At 50.5% G+C, this 24,727-nt stretch overlaps 6 protein-coding genes across 6 annotated transcripts; 2 read left to right on the top strand and 4 right to left on the bottom strand.

The window, feature by feature from the left end:
* Positions 1–544: 544 nt before the first annotated feature.
* BP5553_02920 (Tubulin alpha chain) lies at positions 545–2,184 on the top strand (the record flags this gene model as incomplete). Its single annotated transcript, XM_032011543.1, has 5 exons — positions 545–559; positions 662–720; positions 778–1,087; positions 1,142–1,644; positions 1,698–2,184. The coding sequence occupies 5 exons, from the start codon at positions 545–547 to the stop codon at positions 2,182–2,184; spliced, it is 1,374 nt and encodes a 457-aa protein (XP_031871236.1).
* A 1,408-nt stretch (positions 2,185–3,592) lies between these two features.
* On the bottom strand, positions 3,593–5,469 carry BP5553_02919 (T-complex protein 1 subunit delta; the record flags this gene model as incomplete). Its single annotated transcript, XM_032011542.1, has 6 exons — positions 3,593–4,435; positions 4,485–5,060; positions 5,115–5,152; positions 5,209–5,250; positions 5,306–5,357; positions 5,422–5,469. 6 exons carry the CDS (start codon positions 5,467–5,469, stop codon positions 3,593–3,595), a joined length of 1,599 nt encoding a protein of 532 aa, XP_031871235.1.
* A 504-nt stretch (positions 5,470–5,973) lies between these two features.
* On the bottom strand, positions 5,974–8,005 carry BP5553_02918 (uncharacterized protein; the record flags this gene model as incomplete). The annotated part of the gene is made up of 2 exons (XM_032011541.1): positions 5,974–7,743; positions 7,826–8,005. 2 exons carry the CDS (start codon positions 8,003–8,005, stop codon positions 5,974–5,976), a joined length of 1,950 nt encoding a protein of 649 aa, XP_031871234.1.
* Positions 8,006–8,798: 793 nt separating this feature from the next.
* On the bottom strand, positions 8,799–10,893 carry BP5553_02917 (uncharacterized protein; the record flags this gene model as incomplete). The annotated part of the gene is made up of 4 exons (XM_032011540.1): positions 8,799–9,210; positions 9,261–9,916; positions 9,952–10,257; positions 10,882–10,893. 4 exons carry the CDS (start codon positions 10,891–10,893, stop codon positions 8,799–8,801), a joined length of 1,386 nt encoding a protein of 461 aa, XP_031871233.1.
* A 1,081-nt stretch (positions 10,894–11,974) lies between these two features.
* BP5553_02916 (HLH, helix-loop-helix DNA-binding protein) lies at positions 11,975–13,666 on the bottom strand (the record flags this gene model as incomplete). The annotated part of the gene is made up of 3 exons (XM_032011539.1): positions 11,975–12,366; positions 12,422–13,456; positions 13,531–13,666. The coding sequence occupies 3 exons, from the start codon at positions 13,664–13,666 to the stop codon at positions 11,975–11,977; spliced, it is 1,563 nt and encodes a 520-aa protein (XP_031871232.1).
* A 9,368-nt stretch (positions 13,667–23,034) lies between these two features.
* Positions 23,035–24,630, top strand: BP5553_02915 (uncharacterized protein; the record flags this gene model as incomplete). Its single annotated transcript, XM_032011538.1, has 3 exons — positions 23,035–23,628; positions 23,751–23,839; positions 23,928–24,630. The coding sequence occupies 3 exons, from the start codon at positions 23,035–23,037 to the stop codon at positions 24,628–24,630; spliced, it is 1,386 nt and encodes a 461-aa protein (XP_031871231.1).
* Between the last annotated feature and the right edge of the window lie 97 nt (positions 24,631–24,727).

The raw sequence follows: 24,727 nt of genomic DNA, 5'->3' as shown, positions 1-24,727 counted from the left end.
GCTGGCCTCTGGCTTTGATGGTTGCCATTTTGAGCTAACCCCTGCTGCCTCATAGTGTATCATAGCCGTCGCGTTCATAAAACCAAAATAGATCAATTTGGCTAGCCCTCCTTCTGATGGAGATCTTGATCGTGTTTACCGATTTACAGGATTATATCTGGCCTCCTCTAGCCCTTCTTTTAGCTTGCAATGCATAGCTCCTTTGTGTAAAGCACAAATAGGGGGTACAGAAAGACCTTACCCCTAGATACTCAGTGGCCTTTGTCTCACGTGGCAGTCCCGCGTAAGTCAACAATCAACAAAAATCCACAAGCGACAACTCAGGGGGCGAATGAAAAGGGCGGTGAACGGACCCCTGCCCTGCAAGACCCCGTCCCCCACTTCATATCCAAATCCAAAACCCTCACAGCTGTCAACCACATAAACATAACAATCGCTCTGCATTGCCTTCGCGAGCAGAAAGATTGAAGCAACTGCAGGTCGTCTCATCCTCGTCCCCCTCGCCATTCCCATACTATAACGGCATCTATTCAGATCTGTCAACATGACTCGCGGCGAGGTACGAAGTCAGGAACACCCGTACACGGGTACATCCGCGGTTACGGGCGCGTGTTGTGGGGATGGGACAGGACAGGAGCTGATACGAATGTTTATGATATAGATTCTTCATCTCCACATCGGCCAGGCTGGTACACAGCTGGGAAACAGCGCTTGGGAGCTGTAAGCATTTCCATAACCCCCCGGGGAGTGTTTGTGTGCTAATAGGAGACTCCGCAGGTATCTGCTTGAGCATGGTCTCCAGCGGGACGGACGCCCTGACCCAGAGGCAAAGGAACTGCACGACTCCGGCGAGCTCGACACAGTCTTCACAGAGACCGGCAGCGGCAAATATGTCCCTCGTTCTATCTTCGTCGACTTGGACCCTTCTCCTATCGACGAGATCCGCACTGGTGATTACCGCCAGCTCTTCCACCCCGAGCTATTGATTAGCGGTAAGGAGGATGCTGCCAACAACTATGCCCGCGGCCACTACACAATTGGCAAGGAGATCTTGGATGGCACCTTGGATAAGATTCGTCGTGTTCTGGTAATGCTGCAAAAGTGTGTTTTGCAAGCAACCCGTACTAATTTGTATGTGTAGGACAACTGCTCTTCTCTTCAGGGTTTCTTGATCTTCCACTCCTTCGGTGGCGGAACTGGATCTGGCTTCGGCTCTCTCCTGCTCGAACGTCTTTCCATGGACTATGGCAAGAAGTCCAAGCTCGAATTCGCCGTGTACCCTGCTCCCCGTGTCTCCACTGCCGTTGTCGAGCCCTACAACGCCGTTTTGAGCACACACAGCACCATCGAGAACAGCGACTGCACATTCCTCGTCGATAACGAAGCTGTCTACGACATCTGCCGCCGCAACCTTGATATCCCTCGTCCCTCATTCGAGCACTTGAACCGCTTGATCGCTCAAGTCGTCAGCTCTATCACCTCTTCGCTCCGTTTCGATGGCGCCTTGAATGTCGATCTGAATGAATTCCAGACCAACTTGGTGCCATATCCCAGAATTCATTATCCTTTGATCAGTTACGCGCCTGTTATCTCGGCGGCTAAGAGCTCTCATGAAAGCTTCAAGACTCTTGACTTGACTCTTCAGTGTGTTCCCCCCTCCCCAGCCAACTTTTCCATACACTACTAACTCGTATAAGGTGCTTTGAACCCAACAACCAAATGGTGGTCTGCGATCCCCGCAACGGCAAATACATGGCGGTCGCCCTCCTCTACCGTGGTGATGTTGTTCCCCGTGACTGCAACGCCGCCGTTGCCTCCCTGAAAGCCAAGACCTCATTCAACCTCGTTGAATGGTGCCCTACTGGCTTCAAACTCGGTATCAACTACCAGAAGCCCGTGTCCGTTCCCTCCACCTCCCCTAATGATGGAGCCTTGGCTTCCGTCAGCCGAAGCGTCTCCATGTTGAGCAACACCACCGCCATCGCCGAGGCCTGGTCGAGACTGGACCACAAGTTCGATCTCATGTACTCGAAGCGTGCGTTCGTCCATTGGTACGTGGGTGAGGGTATGGAGGAAGGCGAGTTCTCCGAAGCCCGAGAAGATCTCGCGGCGCTTGAGAAGGATTACGAGGAGGTTGCTGCTGATAGCTTCGACCCTGAGGAGGGACTCGAGGCCGAGTACTAAGCCATGTTAGACGTTGATATCTATTCTGATCGCGAGACTGGATCAACCGAAACAAGGATAGATGCGTGGGGTGGATAATAGCATAGATTGAATGGTTTGATTGTCCAGTGGACGGATATCCGAGCACGCGTTGCGTTGTTTTTTCTTATGATTATGATGACAGTTCTTGTGGGGTGATTAGTTCGTGGATTGATGGATCGAAAATTATCGATAGCTTGGACAATGGGCCAGTAGCTAGACATCTTCTTACCCGTTAAGTCATAAAAAATTTGAAGGTGTGGTTGATGACATGTCCAGCGACCTATTATTTTGAGCCTCGTAAAAAATTTCTATGTTTGTAGTACCTCGCGGCTTGGAGATTATGATAAGGAAGCTGCATCTTCTTGCCAGACGTACTATTAACGAATATAAAGGGTAACCGACAGTCATCACCAATCCCTTCTCCTAGATTACCTTAAATACCTACTCCTCGTACAAATATATCTCAACTACAAATGCCCACGGTACACTCACTCCAACCAAGATATTTTACTCTTTCCAATGCTTCCTATCTCTTCAGCAACCAACTCCAAAAATCCTATCCCAGATCCTCTCCCCCTTCATCCCTACCTCCTTCGTCCCCTTCTTGCTCAACTCCTTAACTCCCAAGGGCCAAGGCAGAGCTCAACCCGCCACCCGGCAAAAGAAATCCACAACTGGACCCACAACGCCCGTTCCGGAATCCACACCACTTACCCTTCCTTATCTACAACCGCCAAAAAAAAATTGCAAAATAAATATCTCACAAGTAAGCTAATTTAATTTAATTAACAGTATAAATAGAAAGCAAAAATATTTATATAATAATCCAAAAACGGAAAAGAGGAAAAAAGAGGGAAAAAAGAATTTTTCCGTGCCAGGGAGTCGAACCCTGCGCTACCGCGAACGCTCATGTTGTTAAGAATGAGAGGCGGAAATGTTACCGATACACCAGCACGGATGCCAATTGGCTTAATTGAATGAAACAAATAACCTTATTTTGTAATATATAGCTACAGTCCTGAGGGAGTATTTGGATGGGAGCTTCGCTGCGCAGGGAAGAGAACGTGGTGCTAAGTAAATAACTGAGTGTAGTTTGGCTTTCGTGGGAAAAGCCGCGGTTTTGTTCATATGGCTGGTGATGCTAGTATATAGAGAGGATTGGAAGCATTTTAGATGACTGTACAAATTCGTGAACAAGCAGTTTTCGTAGTAAGTAATGTTGTAGTAGTACGGAGATTCCATTTATATTGCCTCAAAACGAGCTTCAAGACTTGCACTATTTAGACAAAACGTGCAAGAAAGGTGTCATGGCTCCGGCTCTATCTAGTGTTGCTACAAAAAGCTATTATTCTACAATGCTCCATGACCCCATCTCAGCAAGGCCCTTCTACCTCGATAGGCAGATATCGTCGATTCTCAGTATCATCTTGACAGTCTCGGCCGCCAGCTCCACGGCACTGGTGCTCACCAGCAGGGGCTGCAGCACATTCTCATCCGCGATATCGAGCTTAACCCCGCCGCTCTTGATACTGACGCCTGCGTTCTTCTCGCCGTACTCGTGCTTATGTCGGAGCTCGGTGACGACCTTGATACTGTTGAGGCCGGCGTTTTCAGCCAGGGTCGTGGGAATGACTTCCATGGCATCCGCGAAGGCTTTCCAGCAGATGGCCTCGGTGCCTGTGAGGCTGCGGCTCTGTTTTGCGAGTTGGGATGCGATTTCAATCTCCGGCGCTCCTCCACCTGCAATGAGAGCCTTCTTCTTCACTAGGCAGCGGATGACGCACAAAGCGTCGTGCAAACTGCGCTCGGCCTCGTCGAGAATCATCGAGTTGGCGCCGCGGCAGACGATGCTGACGGTTTTGCCTGCACTCCTGGTGCCTGTGACCTTGACGACGCTGCTTCCGCTGCTCTGACTCTCCTCGATCAAATCCGCGCTTCCGAGCTTGTCTTCCGTGAATGAATCGATATCGGCGATGGGCTTGCAGCCGGTGGACTTGCAGATGAATTCTACCTCGTCCCGCTCGATGTCCTTGACGCAAAGGATGTTGAGCTTGGCGAGGAAATGGAGGGAGAGATCATTGACGGCGTCGCGGAGGATGGACTTTTGAATGAAGAGGACGTTGCACTTTGCTTTCTTGATCTTCTTGACCATATTCAGGAGGTAGGTCCGTTCTTCTTTGAGGATTTTGTCCATTTGGCGGTAGTCATTTACGACGATTTGGTTTTCCATCTACACGCTAGATGAGTGATGCCCTTCAAATTCAGATAGGAAGACTTACATCTGGCTTGGGAGGGCTTAGTTGGAATTGAATAAGTCCGATCCGTGCCTTTTCCATTCTCACAGGTCCGCCACCGCCCTTCACAACTTGTTGTGTTAAGACGAGACCTTCTACCATCTCGCTATCCTCAATTGTGCCTCCAACCTTCTTCACCACCCTAATATTCTTCAAATCCACATTATCAGCCGTCTTGATATCGATCGTCTTCGTAATAGCATTGACTGCCATGGGCGCCAGTAAATTCGAGTGCTGAGAAACGATCTTGGAAGAAAGCGAGGTGGTAGCGGCTTGGAGTAGGACTGATGTATCGGTAAGGGAAACTGGATGTGACATGTCGTGAAGCACTTGGACAGCTGCGGCTGCTGCTCTTTGGAAAGACTCGGCGATGACTGAAGGATGTATGCCTTTCCCAAGTAATCGATCTGCCGCTCCTAGCAAGCTCCCTGCAATCACTACCACGGATGTAGTTCCATCTCCCGCCTCGACATCTTGTGCAGCTGAAAGATCCACCAGCATCTTTGCTGAAGGGTGCATCACAGCCATGCTCTTCAACATGGTATTACCATCGTTGGTAATCTAGACCATCTGTCAGCTTCTCTTCCATATAAACCCGCGGATGGATTTTCTAACAATAGTGTGTCCCTTCCCATCTTGAATCATCTTGTCCACTGTAAAGCCATCAGTACCCATATCAAAAGCGTAGTTCGAAACAGCCTATCCTTACTTCCTCTGGGTCCAAGAGACGTCCGTACGGCATCCGCAACAGCTACAGCAAATCAGCATAATCCAACCCGCAAAGACGCAGCAATATTCAAAAGTACCTCTAGCAGCGACGATATTCGCTGTGCGAACAGCCATAGGCTTCTCCTTATCCTAAATCCATCATCAGCAACCGAAGCTCTTGAAAAAAGAAGCCCCTCCCCAAAAGAATCCCTACTTTAAACGCAGCATTGCTGGAATTTCCAGCGGCTTGTGAGATAGCCATCTTGTATATTTGTGACTTTGTTCAGAGGGCTGGAATAGAGGTTTGGTGTTAAGAAAGTGCTGGGGAGAATTGTCGCGTTTAGGTCCCTAAGCTATCGCGTCACAGAAAACTATTTCTTGAGGAGAGCAGTGATTGGTGCCTAAATTACGAGGCACTAATTTCCAAGTTTAAGACATGTCGCCCCTTTATAACACTGCACTATTGATTGAAATTTAACGTTGTATTTTATTAGTACTTTATTTTAGGGCAAGTAAGTTAGGGAAATTATTATTTCTCAAGGTGAGTTATTATAGCAGGCCGTTGAGTTAATATCACAATATCATGATACACAATATTTGCACTCAGTCATTTTGGAAGCAATTCTATGGCTATCGCCAAATCCTCCAACTCTTTCTCTAACCCTTTCTAGGTGATATCAAGGTCATTTTCATTATAGAGTCGTCTCACCATCTATCACGGAGGTATAGTTTCTATACAGCCCTCCGTTTTTCCAATATTCACACATCAGAAATCAAACTCCCCTCTCAAAGCCTCGACATCCATACCGACAACCACACGCTCCGCCAAATCCCTTCTCCCCATCTGGGAAAATACCCTTCGAAGCGTATCATACAGGTTGGTACTTTGATTCTGGTTAATCATGCGCTCGAGATCCGCTTCACTCACATCACCGCCCGCACCGAGGATATCCCTCGCCTTCTCCCTGCCTTCGTTTTCTACTACTTTGTGCATGGCCAGCGCGCCTAGGAGATGCGATGCAGCTTCCTCGTAGCAGCCGATGTTGATACATGATACGCCGAGGTTGTAGCGTGCGCGCACGAAGTTTGTGCGGAGCGTTAACGCCTTTTCGTAGGCCGCGATAGCCTCCTCACTGCGTCCACTATTTGCTAATGTGGCACCGAGCCTGTTCCAGAGGAGATGGACCTGTTCTCGCTGGTTTGTAGCTCCTGATTCTGTGCTGGCTAGAGCGGCGGAGAAACAGTCCACGGCTTTGTCATACTCTTCAGCGCCGTAGAACAGGACGCCCAGTCCAACTTGCACATCGGGATCCATATGCTCGCCGTCTGGTGAGAGCTGGGCTGCGCGGATGAAGAGGTCGGTGACTTTTTCATGGAGGATGTGTCGGTCAGTGAAGCCTACTTCTGCTTCCGAGGAGAGGTCGCCGGGTGATATAATTGCGGGGTATTTGATCGAGAGCCAGCGTTCTAGAGTTCGGTAGGCGGTGCTGTCATAGCCTTCATTGGTATAGCTGACCGCTAAACCCATGAGAGCCTCGAGATTATTCGGGTCCGCCTTCAAGGCTTGCTCCAATGCGCGGATAGCTGGTGTTTCTTTCTCGTTTTGTGCCTGTGCTGAGCCAAGAAGAACCCAGGCCTCAACATGTTGTGGATCTTTCTGGACAGCGGCTTCGAAAGCTAAAGCTGCGAGGGAGAGGTTTCCGCCCTCCTGCATTATCCGAACGCCTTCTTCAAACGGGTTACCAACCTCCTTGAAGATATTCTCCTCTTCAAACATGTAGTCCCCTAACTGAGGATCTCGGAATGGCGACTGGTGTGTGCCTAAGCCGGAAAAGCCATCCCACTGATCGCTCTCTCCCATGTGCCAATTCTCATCGAGATTCTGTTCGTTAACCAGCTCCCTAGCAGCCGCGGTCTCAGCTTGTATTCCTTTCCAGATAGACTCAAAATCACCAAATTCATTGGTTTCGGATTCAAGCACTGACCTGTCCATTTGATCAAGCTCCGCCTCGGCTGCCAGGGCCTCGTCCTGTTCCTGCCCTTGCAGGTCAATTTGCTTGAACTGCTCCTCCCAATGCTCATCATCGAGTTCTATCATCTTCCCCTTCCCTTTATCCTGTTGCTGTAGGTCCTGGGGCCCTTGGAAATGCTGTCTATTCATCATGCCCATGCCCATACCACCCATGCCGCCCATACTGTTCATACCCATCCCCATACCCATTCCCCGCCCTTGGTATGCCGAGTAGTTACTCTCCATATTCTGCTGTTGTTGCATCGGGCTCGCAGCCCGCGCCGAGGACTGTCCCATTTGCTGAAACCGGGCAAAATCCGCGGGGCTAAACGCCGCTCCCTTGGGAACCTGGAAAGCAGCCTCCATTCGGGCCCGATCCTCCACTCCGGGGTTGAATTCCTGTGCCCACCCTCCTAGGCCGGGCGACGTTGACGAAGCACGCATATTCTGCGCCTGGTGGATATCATGCTGCATGGCGAAAGTCTCAGGGAGTTGGCCATTCTGCTGCATAAACTCATTCATCATCTAGTAGTTGTTAGCGCTCGTACTTTCACCTAACCCCATTTCTCCTCCCACAGCAGCTTCAAGAGCAGATGCCCAAACTCACATTATCTTGACTCCCAGCCATACCCATCCCATTCGTACTCCTCATGCCCTGCATACTAGGACCCGGTCCACGCCCCACCAACCTATCCCTCTGCAAGCTCTTATCATCCTGCACATGTTTCGTAAACTGGCTGAGCGGATTTCCCGCCGTCGAGCACTCAGCGCCACCTAGGAATGACATGTCCGCTATGATCCGTGTTCAATTGTTGGAGAAGGAAGCAAAATATATATTGCCACTTGCACTTTCCCGGCAGTTGATTTATGTGGTGGGGGAGACTCGGACGTTCGGGTTGATATTATGTTAAATGAAGATTCGATGTGGGAGTATCTATTATGTTCTGCTGTAATAGAAGGAGATGTGTCGTGGTGCTATTTGTGCTGTCTGCTGTTGTCTGTTGTTGTTGGCTGGTCGGCTGGATTGGTAAGGTAAATGTTAGATGTGGGGAAGAGGCTCGACATCCGAGCCTGAGAAACAATTCCAAAGCCGAGGTGCATTGAAGCCGCGCCGTAGCCTTGTCACATGTTGGTCCGGCTTGGCGCTACACCAGGGCCCTGTTTCAATCAATATCCACAAGCATTACTGTACTACTAGGAAGCTCACAATTTATACGTTATGGAACACGAGGAGTTTTATCAAGAAGTTCTATTAATCTGACGCATCGTACACGAAAATACATAATTTTCCATCTCCCAACTATTTCATGAGTGGGGTTTCCAAGTTCCTTTTCATCGACCGAAGCCTCTCTGCGCCTGCCCCAAAACACCCCTTATTCTACAGCGCAACATACAAAGGAGCTTTAAGACAAGATATAGAAAGGTAAGGCGACGTCTCCAGATATGTTAGACCCGCATGTACTACCCACCGGCTTTTGGTACACTAGGCTAGGTTCCCCTTGATGCAAGCACAATGCTTCTCCCCAGCATCATACATGGTATAGCTTCGCCTCACAACTTCATCCACCCAAAATCATCAATCAGTCGCGGGAGGGGCCATCTCGGGCCGTTTTTCCTGAGCTGTAGTCGAGTCTTAACTTACGGCCATACACTTCCTCGTCCTTGAGAACCTCAATGGCCTTGGTGGCGCTCTCCACATCAACGAATTCTGCGTGTGCGAAACCTCTGGGTTGACCAGTTCGTCTGTCAATGGCAACACGGACATCAATAACATTCTTAACATCGCGGAAGAGGTTGTTGATATCGGCATCAGACATCTCGAAGGCAAGGTTTCCAATGAAGAGGGTCTTGCTTGCTTGATTTTGGACCCGGTCTTGTCTAAGATTGTTGGCGAAGTTGACCACTAAGCGACGGCCTTCGTAGATTGTCTCGTGTTTAGCTTCGATGGCAGCGGTTGCCTGCTCAGTGGACTCGAACGTAACATATGCAAACCTAAAGTGACATTAGTATATCACGAGGTCTGTAAAGACTGGGATCCTTACCCTTTGCTCAATCCTCTTGCATCAGTTGCAACGGCGGTCGACTTAACAGTTCCAAACTGGGAGAACTCCTCTTCCAAATCGCTAGCCGTGATATCAAAAAGCAAATTCCCAACATAGAGGGATGGATTTGGCTTGAATTCAGGCGGCGGGTATGGCCTTCTACGATCTGAGAGACGATCGGAGCCGTATCCGCTGGGGGCACGATCGGAATATCCACTACTGCGGTTATCATAAGCGGGTCTCGATGGACGCCTGTCGCCCCTGTCGCCTCTGGGTTGGAACGCCCGGCCTGCAGCAGCACCTGCGGCAGTGTCCCTAACAACGTTGCCATAAGATCCGCCCGTCTGCTCGGCGCTGTTACCCAGACTCTCAGCAGCCTCTCCTGAATACGTTGATGCAGACTCGGCAGCAGAGCCGATGGCGGAGGAAACGGTTGACTTCTCGCCATCTGCGGAATTTAACGACGCGGCATCATCGCTAGCAAAGCGTCTAAATACAGACGAGGAGACGCCGGTTGCCTGCAACCTCGAACGCAGGAACGGGGAAGCAGTGGTGATGGAGCGAGGCGTTGAGACGAACGCAACGGAAGGGGAAGAGGAAGCAGCGCGGAGCGCGGCACGTCGGACGATATGATGCCTTTGGGACCAGATTAGCGACTAATTCAATGGATTAGACGCGTGCGAGTACTTACATGATGGATATCTTTCTGATGTAAATGAATGAATGTGAGATGTATTGCGTTGATGGATGGGGATGATGAGATTATTTTCGCGAACAAAAAGTTCTCAAGGTCATCTCCCTGAACCGGCCTTAGCGTCCGCCAAGCCGCACTAGCGCACGCGGAGACAAGCGACCAATCTTGGAACTGTGGCTTTATTGTCTCCTCACCTCCTGAGGTTCCCTGGGTTATGTAACGGTGCGTGGCGAATTTGAAAACCGGAGATGGCAATAGGCTAGTTTGTTTTTGAGGGGTTGGGCAATTGCATTGTAGAGATATCTGAGTTATTTTATATTTAATCTAGTTCTCGATTAGAAGCTTTATATGCTATGTTAAAATAAATGCATCAAATCGCTAATTAATGTATTTCTTTTTTCTTTTTTGCACAGCGCGTTTGCCTCCTATTATCAACCCTTTCGTCTTCTGTCCCCTACTACTGCTACTACTCCTACTCCTACCTGCCTAGGAGTTATCAGAATTACAGGATATAAATGGCTATTGTTAATTCCTTCCTTCGAAGGATTGCGCAATTACAAGTTTAGATGTGGAATATTAAAGAGATATAAACCCAACTCCTAATATAACAATCATCAATTACCAATTAACATATCATCATTTTACATGATGTGAATTGATTTTCTGTTAACCTTTCCGTTTCGTTAAAAATAGCTATATAATAATTACAGGTTTGGATAAGAGATATTTGAATGGGATTTGGATCTATGCAGTGTTTATTTTAACTGGGGTTATGATGGGAGCATCAGCAATCAGCTCATAACGTTGGGTTTTTACCTACATAGCGGGAGTTTGTCTCCTGTTAATAAGGTAGGTACCTACCGGGTACACTAAGGAGCGAAGAAATAGCTTCATAGCATATAAAGCAATCCTACAATAGAAACTAACTTGCCTATACATCACCACACATACAACATACAACAACCCGCCCAAAGCACAAGACAGGCTACGAAAGTAAATTCTAAACTCTCATATTTTTAAAAAATATCTATACAACACGAACCATTACCATTTATAAACACCTAGGCATCCCAACCTTAGATTATGAAATCATTTTATATTTGGTTTTCGCCTCAATTTGGGGCGAAATTTGTAGCCTATTCTAGCTCCTCCGGGCCCACCCCACCACCACTAGTACCACATCCCATCCCATCCCATTCCATTTCCGGGGCCCCTAATAATTTCCAGGTGCACATTATAGAAAATCCACTTTCCAATCCTAATCCCCTTCCGCAGAATATCTCTCTCTCTCGCGCCCGTATCGGGATGAGTTTGAGTGAGTAGCAGCGCAAAGAAAAGGAGGATATGTGAAAGATCAGTGCGGGTATATCAAACGCCAAGCAAACCCGTTTCCCAAATCCATGCTTTTTAATCCATCGTTTAAGAAGAAAACCAGCGCCTCATCAGTTCTCCACTCCGTAGGTATAAATCCTACCATATCGCCACATGCTTCGTGGCTTTCCTCGCTTCCTCCGAGAATAGTGGGAGCCTGGTGAGCCGATTTGATGGTGAGGGTGGCAGCAAGAATATAGCCAACGAACAAAGGAAACAATATTTCTACAAGGACGGAACTCGATCGGAAACTCCGTATTAACACAAGAAGATCGGTCGCCGCCGCCGCGTATATAATATACCAGATTATGTCCAACAAAGAGAAGATATAAAAAAATGATTGTGGTGTCCACGGGATGTCGATGTCGTTCGAAACGACGTCTAGGCCAGTTTGTATAAATACGAGAACGTGACACATCAAGCGCCACTAAATGGATATCGTTTCGTCAAATAGAACACGGTGCCATGGAGGCGAAAAAAAAGGAACATCGTATGACCGGTAAATGAGAGGCGCCCGTTTTAGCATAAGTAGGCCGAGGCAAATCGTATAAATATTCGTCTCCATGGGAACATGAGAAGAGGCTGGCCGGCCCATTGGCATCATAAGTCATGTCGACACCGTCGACAGGGGCGAAGAGTAAATAATTGGTTAGAAATGTTCGGCCCCTGAGCGGAAGCCGTTTTGATATTGAACTCCACTCATGGCTTCAGGGCCTTGTGGATGTCCATTGATAGCATTTCTGATGGGAGGAAGTTGCTCCGCTGATCGAATGACATAAGTGTCGTGTCGGGGAGCTGCGTCATGGCCGTTTCTACCGTACACATTGTTGCTCATTGAAGGGTAGTCCGAGTTCATTGCGGGTTGTTGTTGAGCGGGGCGATGGGGGTTGGTGAAGGTAGTCAACTCTCCACGGAGCTGGCTGTTTTCTAGTCGCAAGGCGGCTGCCTCCCGACGGGATGTCTCCAGTTCTGCCTCTAATGAGCGCATTCTGCTCGACAGCCTCGTGATATCGTTCGTAGCCCTGGTATATTCGGAAATTGCTATATTAAATTAGTACATGGCCGCAAATAAAACAATCAGGAAGAGTTATCATACCTTTGGTGAGAATCTCCCACTTCGAGGCTTTCGAGCCGCGCTCCTGAGGCATAAGATCCCGCAATTGATCAAATAAATCCTTCATCTCCGTCCGGCGCTTCCGTTCTGCAAGTTTATGTGAAACTCTCAATTCAGGCGTGCGCGAGTAAGGTTGGCTGCCCCCTGGAGAAGTACCGCTCTCCCCTTGCAGCTCAGCAACTTGCCGATGTTGAAGAGAATGATGATGCGTCGAGACCTGAAGCTCCGACGAAGCTCGCGAGAGACGGTGAGTAGGCTCTGACTGTTCATCAAAGCGCCGCTGGCCATGGGGCAGACGTGACTCGGCAGTATATGCGCTGCTTGCGATGGAATCCGTGAATGAGTTGCGCCTCGAATCGTCATTGTAAAACGATGTCCCTTGTCGGTTGATATGAGCGTCGCTTTCCGAGGGGTCAGCGTGGAAGTCGAGCGCCCATGCTTGACCCGGGATGGCATGAGGAGCCTCAGCAATCTCCCTTGACGGCGGCCCATGGATCGGGGGCGCGGTTTTCGACATCAGACCCCCTCGGGTTGGTGATACTGGATCACTTCGCTCGGAGAAGCGGGACGATCGTGGGGAAAACTGATCCGAGTAACGGAAGCCCAGCGGGGGTCGATCGGTCGCGCCCGGGTTCCTTTGTTGGGCAAGGGAATTCTGAAGGGAGGTGGTAGATTGGTTGTTCGAAGTATATGGGGAAGCTCCTAGGCGCATATCGCCAAAATTCGCGCCGAGTCGACTGTCGACGGACTCGCGGCGGGAATCGCCATTGAGGGAACCATTGTGCAGCGCCGAGTCAATTGTCTGAACGCTCAGCCTATTGCCGCCTGCCATTGTCTCCTGGTGCTCGGGTATCGTGGGCGACACAATCGAGGCAACGCTCATGGTGCCGGTAGGGGAGGTGAGGGGGTGAAGCGTCACTCCGTTGGTTACGGGCGATGGTGTTTTGTCGACCACAGGCGGCGCATCGCAGGGCAAGTGGGTGCCAATACCGTTTTGGGTGGTTGTGAGGCTCGAATCTGTGCGGACTTGTCAATGAGTCGAATCTTCCAAGATAGCTCTTTGAATGGGGCGGGCGGGAGACCATGCTTACGCTTTGAGTTATTCTGGGAGGCATAGGCGCTGTCGGCGCTGCTGGGCTCCTTGTGCACCGTGGGCTCGTTCAGCATGCTCGATATTGCGGTTGGCGGTCTTGAGACCACCTGCTGGGCGGTCATCACAGGTTCCATGGCTGCGAGTACCAACCGGCGGCGGGAATCGAGGAGAATAGATAAAGCGGAAGGCTAAGGAGCGACGACGAAAGCACGATGCGGGGAGCAGGCCTGGGATTGAAAAAGAAGAACTGGAGGATACAAATATGGCCAGTAACCAGACGTGAAGGGGATTGTTGTGAAAGAGCGAGTGGTGGTCGGGGAGGGGGGAAGAGACCAAGTTTTGCAGATATAATAAATCGGAGGTGTCTGTCTGTCTTTGTCGGGGGGTCTGTGTCGGGGGTGCGGGCGCAGGCGTGGACGACGGCGACAGCGATGGATGGCGATTTTGGGGGGTGGTGAAGGAACAGGACAGTGGCCCAGGGGGGGGCAAGGGAAGCAGTCAGGCTGAACGGTTTGCGCGTGATTGGGCTGGACTCGAGCCCCAGCAACCCTGGAGCGATTCAGAGCGATTCAGAGCGGAGCGGCGAAGGTCCCCCAGAGAGTCTTTTCTCCGAGTTCAACTCAATTCAAGTCAAGTCGAAGGGTTTCGAGGATCCGGGTTGAGACTGTCGAGTCTTTGTCTTTCCGAGTAAGTGTATCAAGTGCCGTCCAGAAATAGTAGCCGACGCTTGTGGGGGGCAGGCGATACCGAACATATGTTGCGCGGGAGCTGAGGAGGAGGAGGAGGAGGAGGAGGACAAAGAGGAGCGAGGGAGGAAGGGATGGAAATGGAGGAGGAGGTGGTAGTAGTAGTAGTCGTTGTCGTAGTGGTAAGTGGTATTGGTGGTCGAAGCAGTGGAGGAGCAGCGTACTGGTAGGTAGGTAGTGGAGTGAGTGAGTACTTGCTCGTGGTGGTGTACGGAGTGTGGTGGTATACAAAAAGTACCGTGGCCACCGTCGCAGTTCTAGTTCTACAGTAGTTCCAGTTCCAGTGCCAGTGCCAGTGTCAGTGCCAGTGTCTCCTGTACCCTCTCAGAAGGCGGACGGGCATCGGGGGTGGGGTGCACTGTATTTATTATATTAAAGTGGTCGCAGTCTCTCCTTCGCTGTGCAGTGTGCAGCCTGCAGGGTGCAAGGTGCAAGCTGCAAGCTGCCAGGTGTAAGGTTCAGGTTGCAGGTTGCAGGTGCCTACGGACGACCCTCCCCTCCGCTAACTTCACACTGTAACACTGTCACTCAGGCCTAAGCTGTCGGGGTGGTAGCTGTAGCGGTTGGAGGGCCTAGGTTAGGGGGGAGGCAGCATGCGAAGTTGAAGTTACGGTGCTCCGGACAGCGCTCGCACAGGGTTCACGGTCCTGTGCTGTCGCTACTCTGTACAGGACGCAGGATTCAGGATACGTGCCTGCGAGGAGTGCCACTAGTATTCACCATATCCTTCTCTTCCATGCTCCATGCTCCATGCTCCATGCTTCCTTATTCCATATTCCTCCGACCCCTACAAGTGCCCACAAGCCCCTAAAAGGCCCTACAAGTGCCACCCCCGGTACTCGTACTGCTGTACCTTACTCAGACCACGCACTCCATCCTCAGCTCACTGACTCTCCGGCACGAACGCAACGCGCCTAAGACGACAAAGACGACACGACCACAAGTCCCCCAGCCTCAATGTTCAGGAGCCGTCACACCAGCCGGGGCTATGGAAGAGCTGCCGAGCACACTACTTAGGACATTTTATTATACTCCGTAGTGCAGTCCTCGAGTCCGGAGAAGAGTAATTCTCCCAAGACGCTAAGTTTATTCGCCGTGGGCTTCTGGAAGCGGGCCGTATCTGGGGTAGGACTTATTTAGAAGGCTGCCTATCTGTCACTTGAGTATAATAGACAAAGATGGTACTGTAGAACACGCTCTTCTTCCCCTATCAAATGCAACCAACCAATCCATCAATCAATCAACCAGCTCCATCCGAGATGCGTGCGCAAGACAAGGCAAGAAAAGACAAAACAAGAATCCTGCGTAACTGCGTACCTCGTGCAATCAGGCCAGATGTATTAGGGACATTCGACCGACTCCAACCGGAACCCTCTCTCCTATTGCGGGCATGTACCGGTACAAGTTTCAGTACTCGGTCTCCTGTACTGTACTCGCCTTTCTCTGCACGAAAGCGACTTCTCGTGCGAGAGACAACGGGTGCTACTACTACCCTGAGTTACTGCGTTACCGCGTACTATGTACTGTGTATATGCCTTCTTTCGACATCTTTCCATTCCCATTCAAGTCTCCTGCCTATCAGAAGACCGGCCCCCGCGAATCTAGATGGCAGAGTCGATACCCGGCGCCACGCCCGTCTGCAATCGAATCCTCCGCCCATAGATCAGAGATCGTACAGTAGCAGTTAGGGGCCCTGTCTAGCAACACCCCGGCACGGGAAAATCGAAGGAACTCGCATGTCGCATGGTCGCATGGTCGCATGGTCGCATGCAGCACGTAATCGATCTCTCCGACTAGTAAGTAGTAAGTAGTTAGTAGCAGCAACAGCAGTGTAGGCGAGGATGATGGGTGATGTACTGTACACTGTACAGACTCTAGAGCGCCTAGATCAAATGGATCATTATTATGGATGACGGCCGAGACATCGTAAGCCGCAACTTACCCAGAAAACCTTCGCCAGTGCCGAGTTACATATTCTTTTGATTTGTCCACTCGCAAGGATTTTGTCTTGGTCTTCCAGGTCGGTTGCCACCCGGTGGCACGAAGGAATCGGCAGGATCGCGAACGTGGTGGACGCCAGATTCGAGCACATACCCGTCCCCGTTTCGCTCTTGTCATCACGGTGGATCAGTCAGGCATATGTACTGTACCGTACATCGTGCATTGCTACTGTACTCTGTATGCTCAGCAGTGGTGGCCGTCACCTCGGAGGCCTCTTCCACCGCTCTCCCTGCAACATCTCGCCATTGCGCCAATAGTCGCAAGAGCGGACAGCCTTCCTGTCGCGGCCATCGTCACACAGGCACAGGACAGGGAGAGAAGAGAGAAAGCCGTTGAGGATGTCAGGATGGGTGAGCAACCACGCACACCCGCTGGCCATTTAGGGTTACGGGATCGACAGAGTACCCCACCATTCCCTTTCCCTTTCCCATGCCAATACCAATACCGAGCCCTTCGTAAGGCACTTTACCATATGGCTAAACTTCGTCAGCGGAAGACGACTAACTTACTGCGCGTGGTTACGGGACTGCTCGTAAGGTGCTTCAACTAGACTCCTTCTCTCGCTCCAGGCCCAAAAACGAAACCTTGGCATGGCATGTCATGGCAATGCGCTTAAACAGGAATGACATGACGTCCGAGATCTGATCGGTGCTTTGTGACAAGATGCTGTACGTAGTACTCTGTACGTCGTACAATGGGGGGTGGGGCAGATGGGCAGATGTTGAGGCGTCAGTCCCGCGCGCCTGTTTTCTTCGATGCGCCAGTACGAAAGTAAAGCACCTGAGACAAGAATGGATCGGCGGGTTCGACCCCCAAACTGATCCTTTGAGGGTCGACTCGACTCTTTTCGGGGATATCATGCACGGATGACCCTGTTTCTCGAGTACCCCCATCTGGCTCTTTTTTTGCGGGCTTGTCTTTGGTGTGCTCGGAGGAGAGTTAATATATCCAGTATCATGTGAAGTTCTTCGTACATCTAGATAGATGCTAAAAAGCTTAGTAGCAGCTAGTTCATTATGCAGTGAGCGATGTAGTTCGGGCTAAGGCGGCCCCATATTACGACGGAGGCTCCACGAACGTGCTTGGTTTTCCGGACTAGTGAGTTGTTTCGGTCTCCGACGGCGAAGCAGCGTCAAAGTTCGAGAACAGAGTTGCGTAAGCGGCCTGTCATCATAAGCCCTATTATCATGCAGCTAGGTGACTATAATATAGGCATAGTTAGCCATATCTCAACCACCTCTTTTCATTTGCGTTGTTGGAGCACGGTTTCAGATCGTGCAGTAGGGCAGTTGTTGGCCGCCTCTCCCACGCCGCAATAATAGGTGATACAAATCAACCGGCGACGTTAAGCTTACCCGCCAAGCACGGCCAGCTTACCTGTTGAAGCTGTTGACCAGAGTTGATGATGGGACTATCCCTGTTCCCCGCGCGGGCTGTGGATGTGCGCCGCGTGTTGAGAAGGCGTGGCAGGCGTGGCCAGCGCCCATCATGGATTCATAATTAGGTTGCTATTGGGGTCCATTTGCGACAGCGTGCGTGCTCCGGAGAGCGATAATGCAAGATGTTCTTTGTTTGTGATGGCGCAAGCGGCAGCCACTGTAGATGTACAAGTCCATAGTACTTCGCACCGGACCTAGGTACATGTACATTAGGTTGTTATTAGGGATATGGGAAGCAATCCTCCTGCATTATCATCTCATCTACTTGCCGTGGCACTTGGCTGCTTCGATGCTTCGATGGGAAGGTGGCGCATCCCCGGATCCGTTCTCAACCTGCGCCACGGTCACCTCGCCAGAGTTTCCATCGCCATATCCATATCCATATCCGTCGCCATCGCCATCCCGAATCCATATTCCAGAACACCAGATTCAGGCTGTCGGTGGCATTTCCCGTACAAATCACCGAGCCGTAGCCAGGGCCTAGCGGGTGCGCTTGATCCCCGTCCAAAGCATAATTAGACGCATCGCATCGCATCACATCGCAGCCGCCCGCTGCCCAGACCCGCAAAAGGCGTGGCATGCTGGTAATATGGTAGTAGGAGGAGTATGCGTAGTAATGGCACGTCCTGTGCATCGGTACAGTGCTGCTGCTGACTGACGGACCGGCCGGATGCTTCGCTGTTCGATGTTCGATGCTCCCCAAGAATCCTCCCAACTCCCATTCATTCTTCGATTTAAGGTTAAACGATCGGTCAAACCCGCAACTGGCCTACTCTCGAATCCTGATTCCTGATCGTCTTTTCCGGGAGTACTTACATACTTGGCAGTGTGTGATGGCAAGCAGTAAATCCCGAGGCCGTACGGGGCAAGTCCGTCGGCCACGGGGTCCCAATCGGGGACGTACGGTGCTCTAGGATGCCACCCATCCTGGATTGACGATGGTCTCAACTCAGCCGTCAGGGGGCCGCTGTCTCTTCTTCCATTCTCTATCGAGCATCGCCTCAGCACAGGCACTATCGGAGCATGAACGTGGCAGTCTGGACGATCCACGGCCCCAACCGTCCAGAAAACGTGCGCATGCTGGTTGGGTCCTGGATCCGACAGGTCAGCTGTAGATCACCCACTGACTGCTTTGTATTTCCCATGCGAGGATGGTCATCATGGAGGATAGGTGCTACGCACCCCTTAGGGTGTAAATGGCACTCGAGACTCGAGTTGCCTTTTGTCGAGAATCGAGATGGCCTCACCCAGCCTCCAACCTTCGTCCGTTCTGGAAGGCCAGCAAGAATGTACATCGCACACTACGGAGTTGACCGTGACAGCGCGTGAATCGCGATCCTTTCCGCTCTCCACAGGACTGACAGTGACGAGTCATGCTGGGAACGGATCGCCTATGTTTCGTACCAGTGTACCTAGTACCTAGGACCTAGACTCCAAGGGATACTTAGCACTGCACTTTCAAAGTACACTGTACTCAGGATAGTATGTCGGTCCGTCATGGCGTCACCTACTTTGTACGAAGCGGCGTAGTGGCCTGGAGGCTTTCCCTTGGTGGCTTGTTGTGCTGTACCCCGTACGGGGTACATGTACAGGATAGACTACCTGGAGAGGGTCCTAAGCCCAAGTTCTCATCCAACGCCACACGAGCAAGCGGCTTGGTCGAAACAGGCGTGCCGCTGGCGCATTATGGTGAAGTCATTGGGAACTGGCAATAATGTGGCTCAGCCGTCCTTCCATATCGGAGACTCGAGCTTGTTCCGGAAGGGGGCGAGGGAATAAGTTATCGGCAGAGGAGCAACGTGAGAGATTACCGAGATATTGGAATGGGGGACTGCAGATCATGTCTTGCCGAAGCCTCCCCCGGCTCTCTCACGACGTGGCTCCTACTTGACGGGTAAAAGGGTAAAGGGCGGGTAGGGATCCTTTCTCACAAGCGCTGACAAAGAGCTGTGCGTGTCTGACCGCAGGATACTTACCAGTACAACCAATATAAAGTTAGCGATGTACTTCCGTGCAAGTATATGTCGTCTAGCTATCAGTATTTGCTGCCCCCCCTTTCCCTCACCCCGCAAATCAATATAAGATTCGTTGTGGCAGTACGTCGTACGTAGTACGACCGCCGGAGTAGCACCTTCTTTTAGAACGCTCCGGGAGGTAGAGTCAGACCTGGAGAAGGGGAACCCCCCGCAAAGCCATGCTGCCTTTCGGGCCTGAGGAGTCGATATAGGGTTTAGACTTCAGAGTACTAACCGTTATTGCGGAGTATTACTCTATGCTGTGTAACTTATAACTGTACGTAGTACTCGAGGCGCCGTTCCTCTCCTCCCCGCATCGCTATGGACGCAAGTGGAATGCCGGCCGTCTGCCACCAACTCGTAAGACTTATTCCAGGACCATTAATTACCTCTACTTCGCACCTTTAAAGGTAGATTATTGGTGTAGGGCAGTGAAATTCGAAACTGCCCTGCGCCCTACGTCCAATGTATTTCTTTTTTTATTAACTTCCTGCAAAAACCAACGCATGCCCTTGTAGGCACATGTCTCTGTGAAGTGTGAACTTCTCAAGAGCCTTTACTTTACTGGTCGATCCATCAACCAAGGGAACCGGTTCCCGGTTTGGGCTGAAAACGCAAAACCGGGTTTCCAATATCGCGCAATTATACCACTCATACTCGCAACTCGACTAATCATAACAGTGCTCGGACCTAAAGCTGCTGGACTATCAACTAATTCGATCTCCTAGAAAGGGGAAGATTGTCTACTCCGTACATAACGCTAGGTTGGCGAGGAAAGACAAGGTAAGCTGCCGGAGACTTGCTGGTGACCGAGTAAAATAGGAGGTACACAGACAGCCCGAGCGGGCCAGAACTACGTTCTACAACTCAACGAAATGGTTTCATTCTGTTCCTAAAAGTAGGGCGGTGCCAAGGTAGTAAGAGCTCCCTTCGAGTTCCCAAGTCTTGTTATCATATTTGATCCCAGTGGCGTTCAGACAGGAGATAAACCTGCCGCTTCGACCAATTGAGGAGTCTCAGCGAATTGCTAGATGCACAGTCTGGGAGCCTACGGCTGTTTCCATATTGTGCTGAAAATGCGCCTGAGTATTTCCTATTTCCCAGCCCAAGGAACCAGGCAACAGCAATGTCGCACAAAATAGATAGGATTTTCAATAGGAAAAGTGGCGAACTTGCATGTCATACAGGCACCAGCACGCTTTAGCCATCCAGTGACCGGGTTCCTCTCGCTCGCCCTCGCAGTTCCGCGTATGCAGGTCATCTGGCATATACCCAGATTACGTTGGACGCAAGCTATTCTGGCATTTCTCGGGGTAAGTATTAGGCTAATAAAGGTAGCTCGACATTTGTTGTGGGACCTTTTGAAGAGTATTGTTTTCCGGCCCGTTCCTATCGTGGAGTCGTGCTGCTGTCGGAAACCGAAGTTGAGAAACTTGGTGTAGGACGAAACCGGGTGCTTGTTCCCCAGGTACCTCTTTTCCATGACGGGTACCGACTTCTCATGGTTACATTGTTAACTCCAACGTCCAACCGTTCTCCGTGATCTCTAGCGGTCTCGGCTCTGTCCATATGTATCAACTCGGCCCTGTTTCGACAGAATTCTACTCCGTAGCAAGCATGGCCACGACCACAAGCATTCTCCCTAGGGGTCGGTACTTGAAATAACATGCATCCGGAAGAGCACGACTTTAGTCCAATACAATTAACTTGGTACCTTTATGCCACATTACGCAGCCGAAGTCCAGACCGGCCTTCCAAAGTTCTGATGAATGTGTTGAGAAGTCGAGCTCGGGAACGGCCGCATGGTCTAGAAGGGCAGATGGACAATCTTAAATTATGCACTCGCCTGTTATTGTAAATATCTCCTTGAGTTCTCTCAATGTCCTCGGTTTTCTCGAGCAATAAACATGACAAAGGCCACAAAGATTGTAAGGAACAGTCACACCATTACATCCAAACTCAGCAATGGGCTATTTCGAACTTTCTTTATAGGTCAAAGATATGCTGAGAAACTCCTCTATGTTAGGGCCAGCGTCCATCTATTCCCAGCAATAAACGGCTCCCATCTGAGTCACCGAATCTAAAGAGTCTTCGACGCCCGCCGGCAGTTGTTACCGGAGAGCTGTAACGTGCATAAATGGCACTTAATACTCCAAACTCCTTGGTTGATACCAGATCATGCGCTTTCGATGCCGTGGCCAGTCCACGAAGCCGTTGTACGGTGTTCAGAGTACAGCAGACGGGAAGCCTCTACCCCAGGTACTGGGAAAGGGGCTAAGGTAGCACATTTCCCAAGGACAGCATGAGATAGTATTCCACAAGAACGTTATTGCGCGGAGAGATAATGGTTGTGAGACGTTATCCAGCGGCCGTTTTATGCTGTTGCCCTTCTCGATGTACCCGTTCCTAATGAGGATGTGATGGGTCAGAAGGTCATTACTTCCTATAGGATGCAGACAGCTTGTCAAGTGACATCTCACGAGGCTATGTTGTGATTGGGACAAGCGGCGCTTTGCTTTTCCTTTTCTGGTCCGGTTGTTCCCAACTTGAGACATTGGGGACTCCCATTCTATACTGACTTTCAGAAATCGCGGAAAATTTCAACGCCAAAACCGAGGCAGGGTGTTTGGCCCCCAGCAAGTAAAATAAGTGCGAAAATGTCAAGCCAAGATATTTATACATTTTGCAAAAGATTATGCACTAGCAGCTGAAGGATAATCCATATTCTCATGTTAGATGTATCTCGAGAATTGAGTCGCGCGTGTATGCGCCAAAAGACCTGTGTCAAACGGGATTCTCGCCGCGCATATGAGAGCCTGGAGACTTCGAACAAATAACGTGCTAAAGGGGAGAAAGCATATCCCCATTCTTCTCTTCACAGGAAGAACATACGGGAGTCAACTGGCGATATCAAGAGTTTTTAGTTGGTGTCCTTGACGTTGAAACATATGCTGGGTGGAAGCTGACTGTATTGGTGGTTTCTGGCCAATCACCGTAGCCGAACAGCCAAGGATAGCCAAGCCTCACCAACACTACCTCAGGGGCCAAAACACACGCCCTGTGTAAACTACGTGGACTGTACCACCACGACTTCGTGATTCTCCGCCCACGCTCTTTAACTTCCGTCTTTATAGCACCTCTAACTACAAGCTCACATTCACTGTCTCTACCAAGCTTGGAAAGCAACAACTCGACTGTAAACTTGACATGGCAATCTCCCTACACATACCACCGATTTGCTCCCTTCAGTATCAGAACCCGGCCCCCGAGTCCTAACAGTCTCCGGATCACCACAACAAGGATGCTCATCCGCTCCTTTCGGCGGTCTATATTACGGAATCGTTTTCGCTCCATATTGCTGGCAGGAGTGGTTTTCTTACTCCTGGATGCTCTCATTATCAGCGGTTCTCACCCTCGGCCCTCCCGGACGAGCACCTTGTCACCTGCTCTCGCCCGTGAAAAGATATTTATCGTCTCCATCCAGCGCAGTAGCGAGTATATGCTCCGTCTCTACTGGAATGCAGCACTATTATCACTTGTCTCTTTTCTTGGCCCCGAAAATGTCTTCGTCTCGATTGTCGAATCGGGAAGCCGGGACGACACTAAGGGCGCTTTGCTGGACTTGGAGTCTGAACTAACAAAGTTGGGCGTAGAGAGTAAGGTCGTCCTTGGAGAGGATGTCTACGCTCAGATGGCCGGTTTGCTAGATGTCCCGAAGGACGAAGATAAAAAAGGGTGGATTTATACTGGTCTCGGGGAGGAGGGCTGGCAGAAGAGGAGAATTCCCCATTTGGCGGAGCTGAGGAATACGGCGATGGAACCCTTGCTAGCACTAAATGACGATAGCAAGAGGACATATGATAAAATTTTGTGGATTAATGATGTTGTTTTTACGGTGAGTACATGCCTGTTCCTATTTTGATAGATGGAGATCCCACGAGAGCTGTCACGTGCTGTCCTGTTTTCAGAATAGGAAGAACCCAAGATCACTGGCAGCCACTAACCAGATGCCCTTAGAATGAAGATATTGCTACCCTTCTCTCAACTCGGGAAGGTAATTATGCTGCAGCATGCTCCCTAGATTTCTCGTCTAGCGCAGACTCGTAGTAAGTTACCGTCCTCTATCCCGTTCGTTTAAATCCATAGTATCATATCATTCTACAACTGTTAACTCACAAACTTACTATGTCACAGTTACGACACTTTCGCCCTCCGAGACTTCTTTGGCTTGAAGACAGGCACGGCAAGTTTCCCCTACTTCACCACTCGCGTTTCTCGCGAAGCCCTTCTTTCACTGCAGCCCGTTCCGGTAAAGTCCTGCTGGAACGGGATTGCTGCCTTCGATGCTTCGCCGTTCTATTCCCTACCGTCGTCTGAAGTCTCGTCTTCAGAGTCGCAACACCAAACAACTCGCCTCCAATTCCGGGGCATCCCAGATAGTCTCGCTGCCTCCCACGTCGAAGGCTCAGAATGCTGCCTCATCCACGCAGACAACTACCGCCTACGTGCCGAAAAGGGTGTGTGGCTTAACCCTAACGTGCGTGTTACCTTCAACGCTAGTACCTACCCGCTCGTCAACCCACAGGGCCCGTTACCCGCGTCCATTACCTCAGATGAGGAACTCATGGCCCACGTGGCTAGCCGGAGAGCGAAGGAAGGAAGAGATTCTATGTTGTGGCCTTCACCAAGAGAGATGTGGAGGGGCAGGTGGAAGAATCGTGCTGCTAGGTGGTGGGTTGGATTGTCGTTCTGGAGTGAGAATATGGTTGTGAGGAGGAGAGTTGAGAGCTGGATTGCAAAAGGGAAACGGAGTGGGGAGATAAGGGAGGAACTGGGGATAGAGTGTCTGGTAAATGAGATGCAGGTCCTACTTCAGAATGGGTGGCTGCATGTGTGAACGTCAGGTGCCTAGGGAAATTCCCGACTTTCCCATGCATACAAGGCGATAGACTGGCATATAGAAGGAGAGTCCGCTTATATCCTCGCTATATCAA

The sequence above is a fragment of the Venustampulla echinocandica genome (genome assembly GCF_003357145.1).
Source record: "Venustampulla echinocandica strain BP 5553 chromosome Unknown scaffold_1, whole genome shotgun sequence".
In the NCBI taxonomy this organism is placed as follows: Eukaryota; Fungi; Ascomycota; class Leotiomycetes; order Helotiales; family Pleuroascaceae; genus Venustampulla; species Venustampulla echinocandica.
Note: the sequence above shows the minus strand (reverse complement) of the source record. Positions and strands in the feature narration are given on the sequence as shown.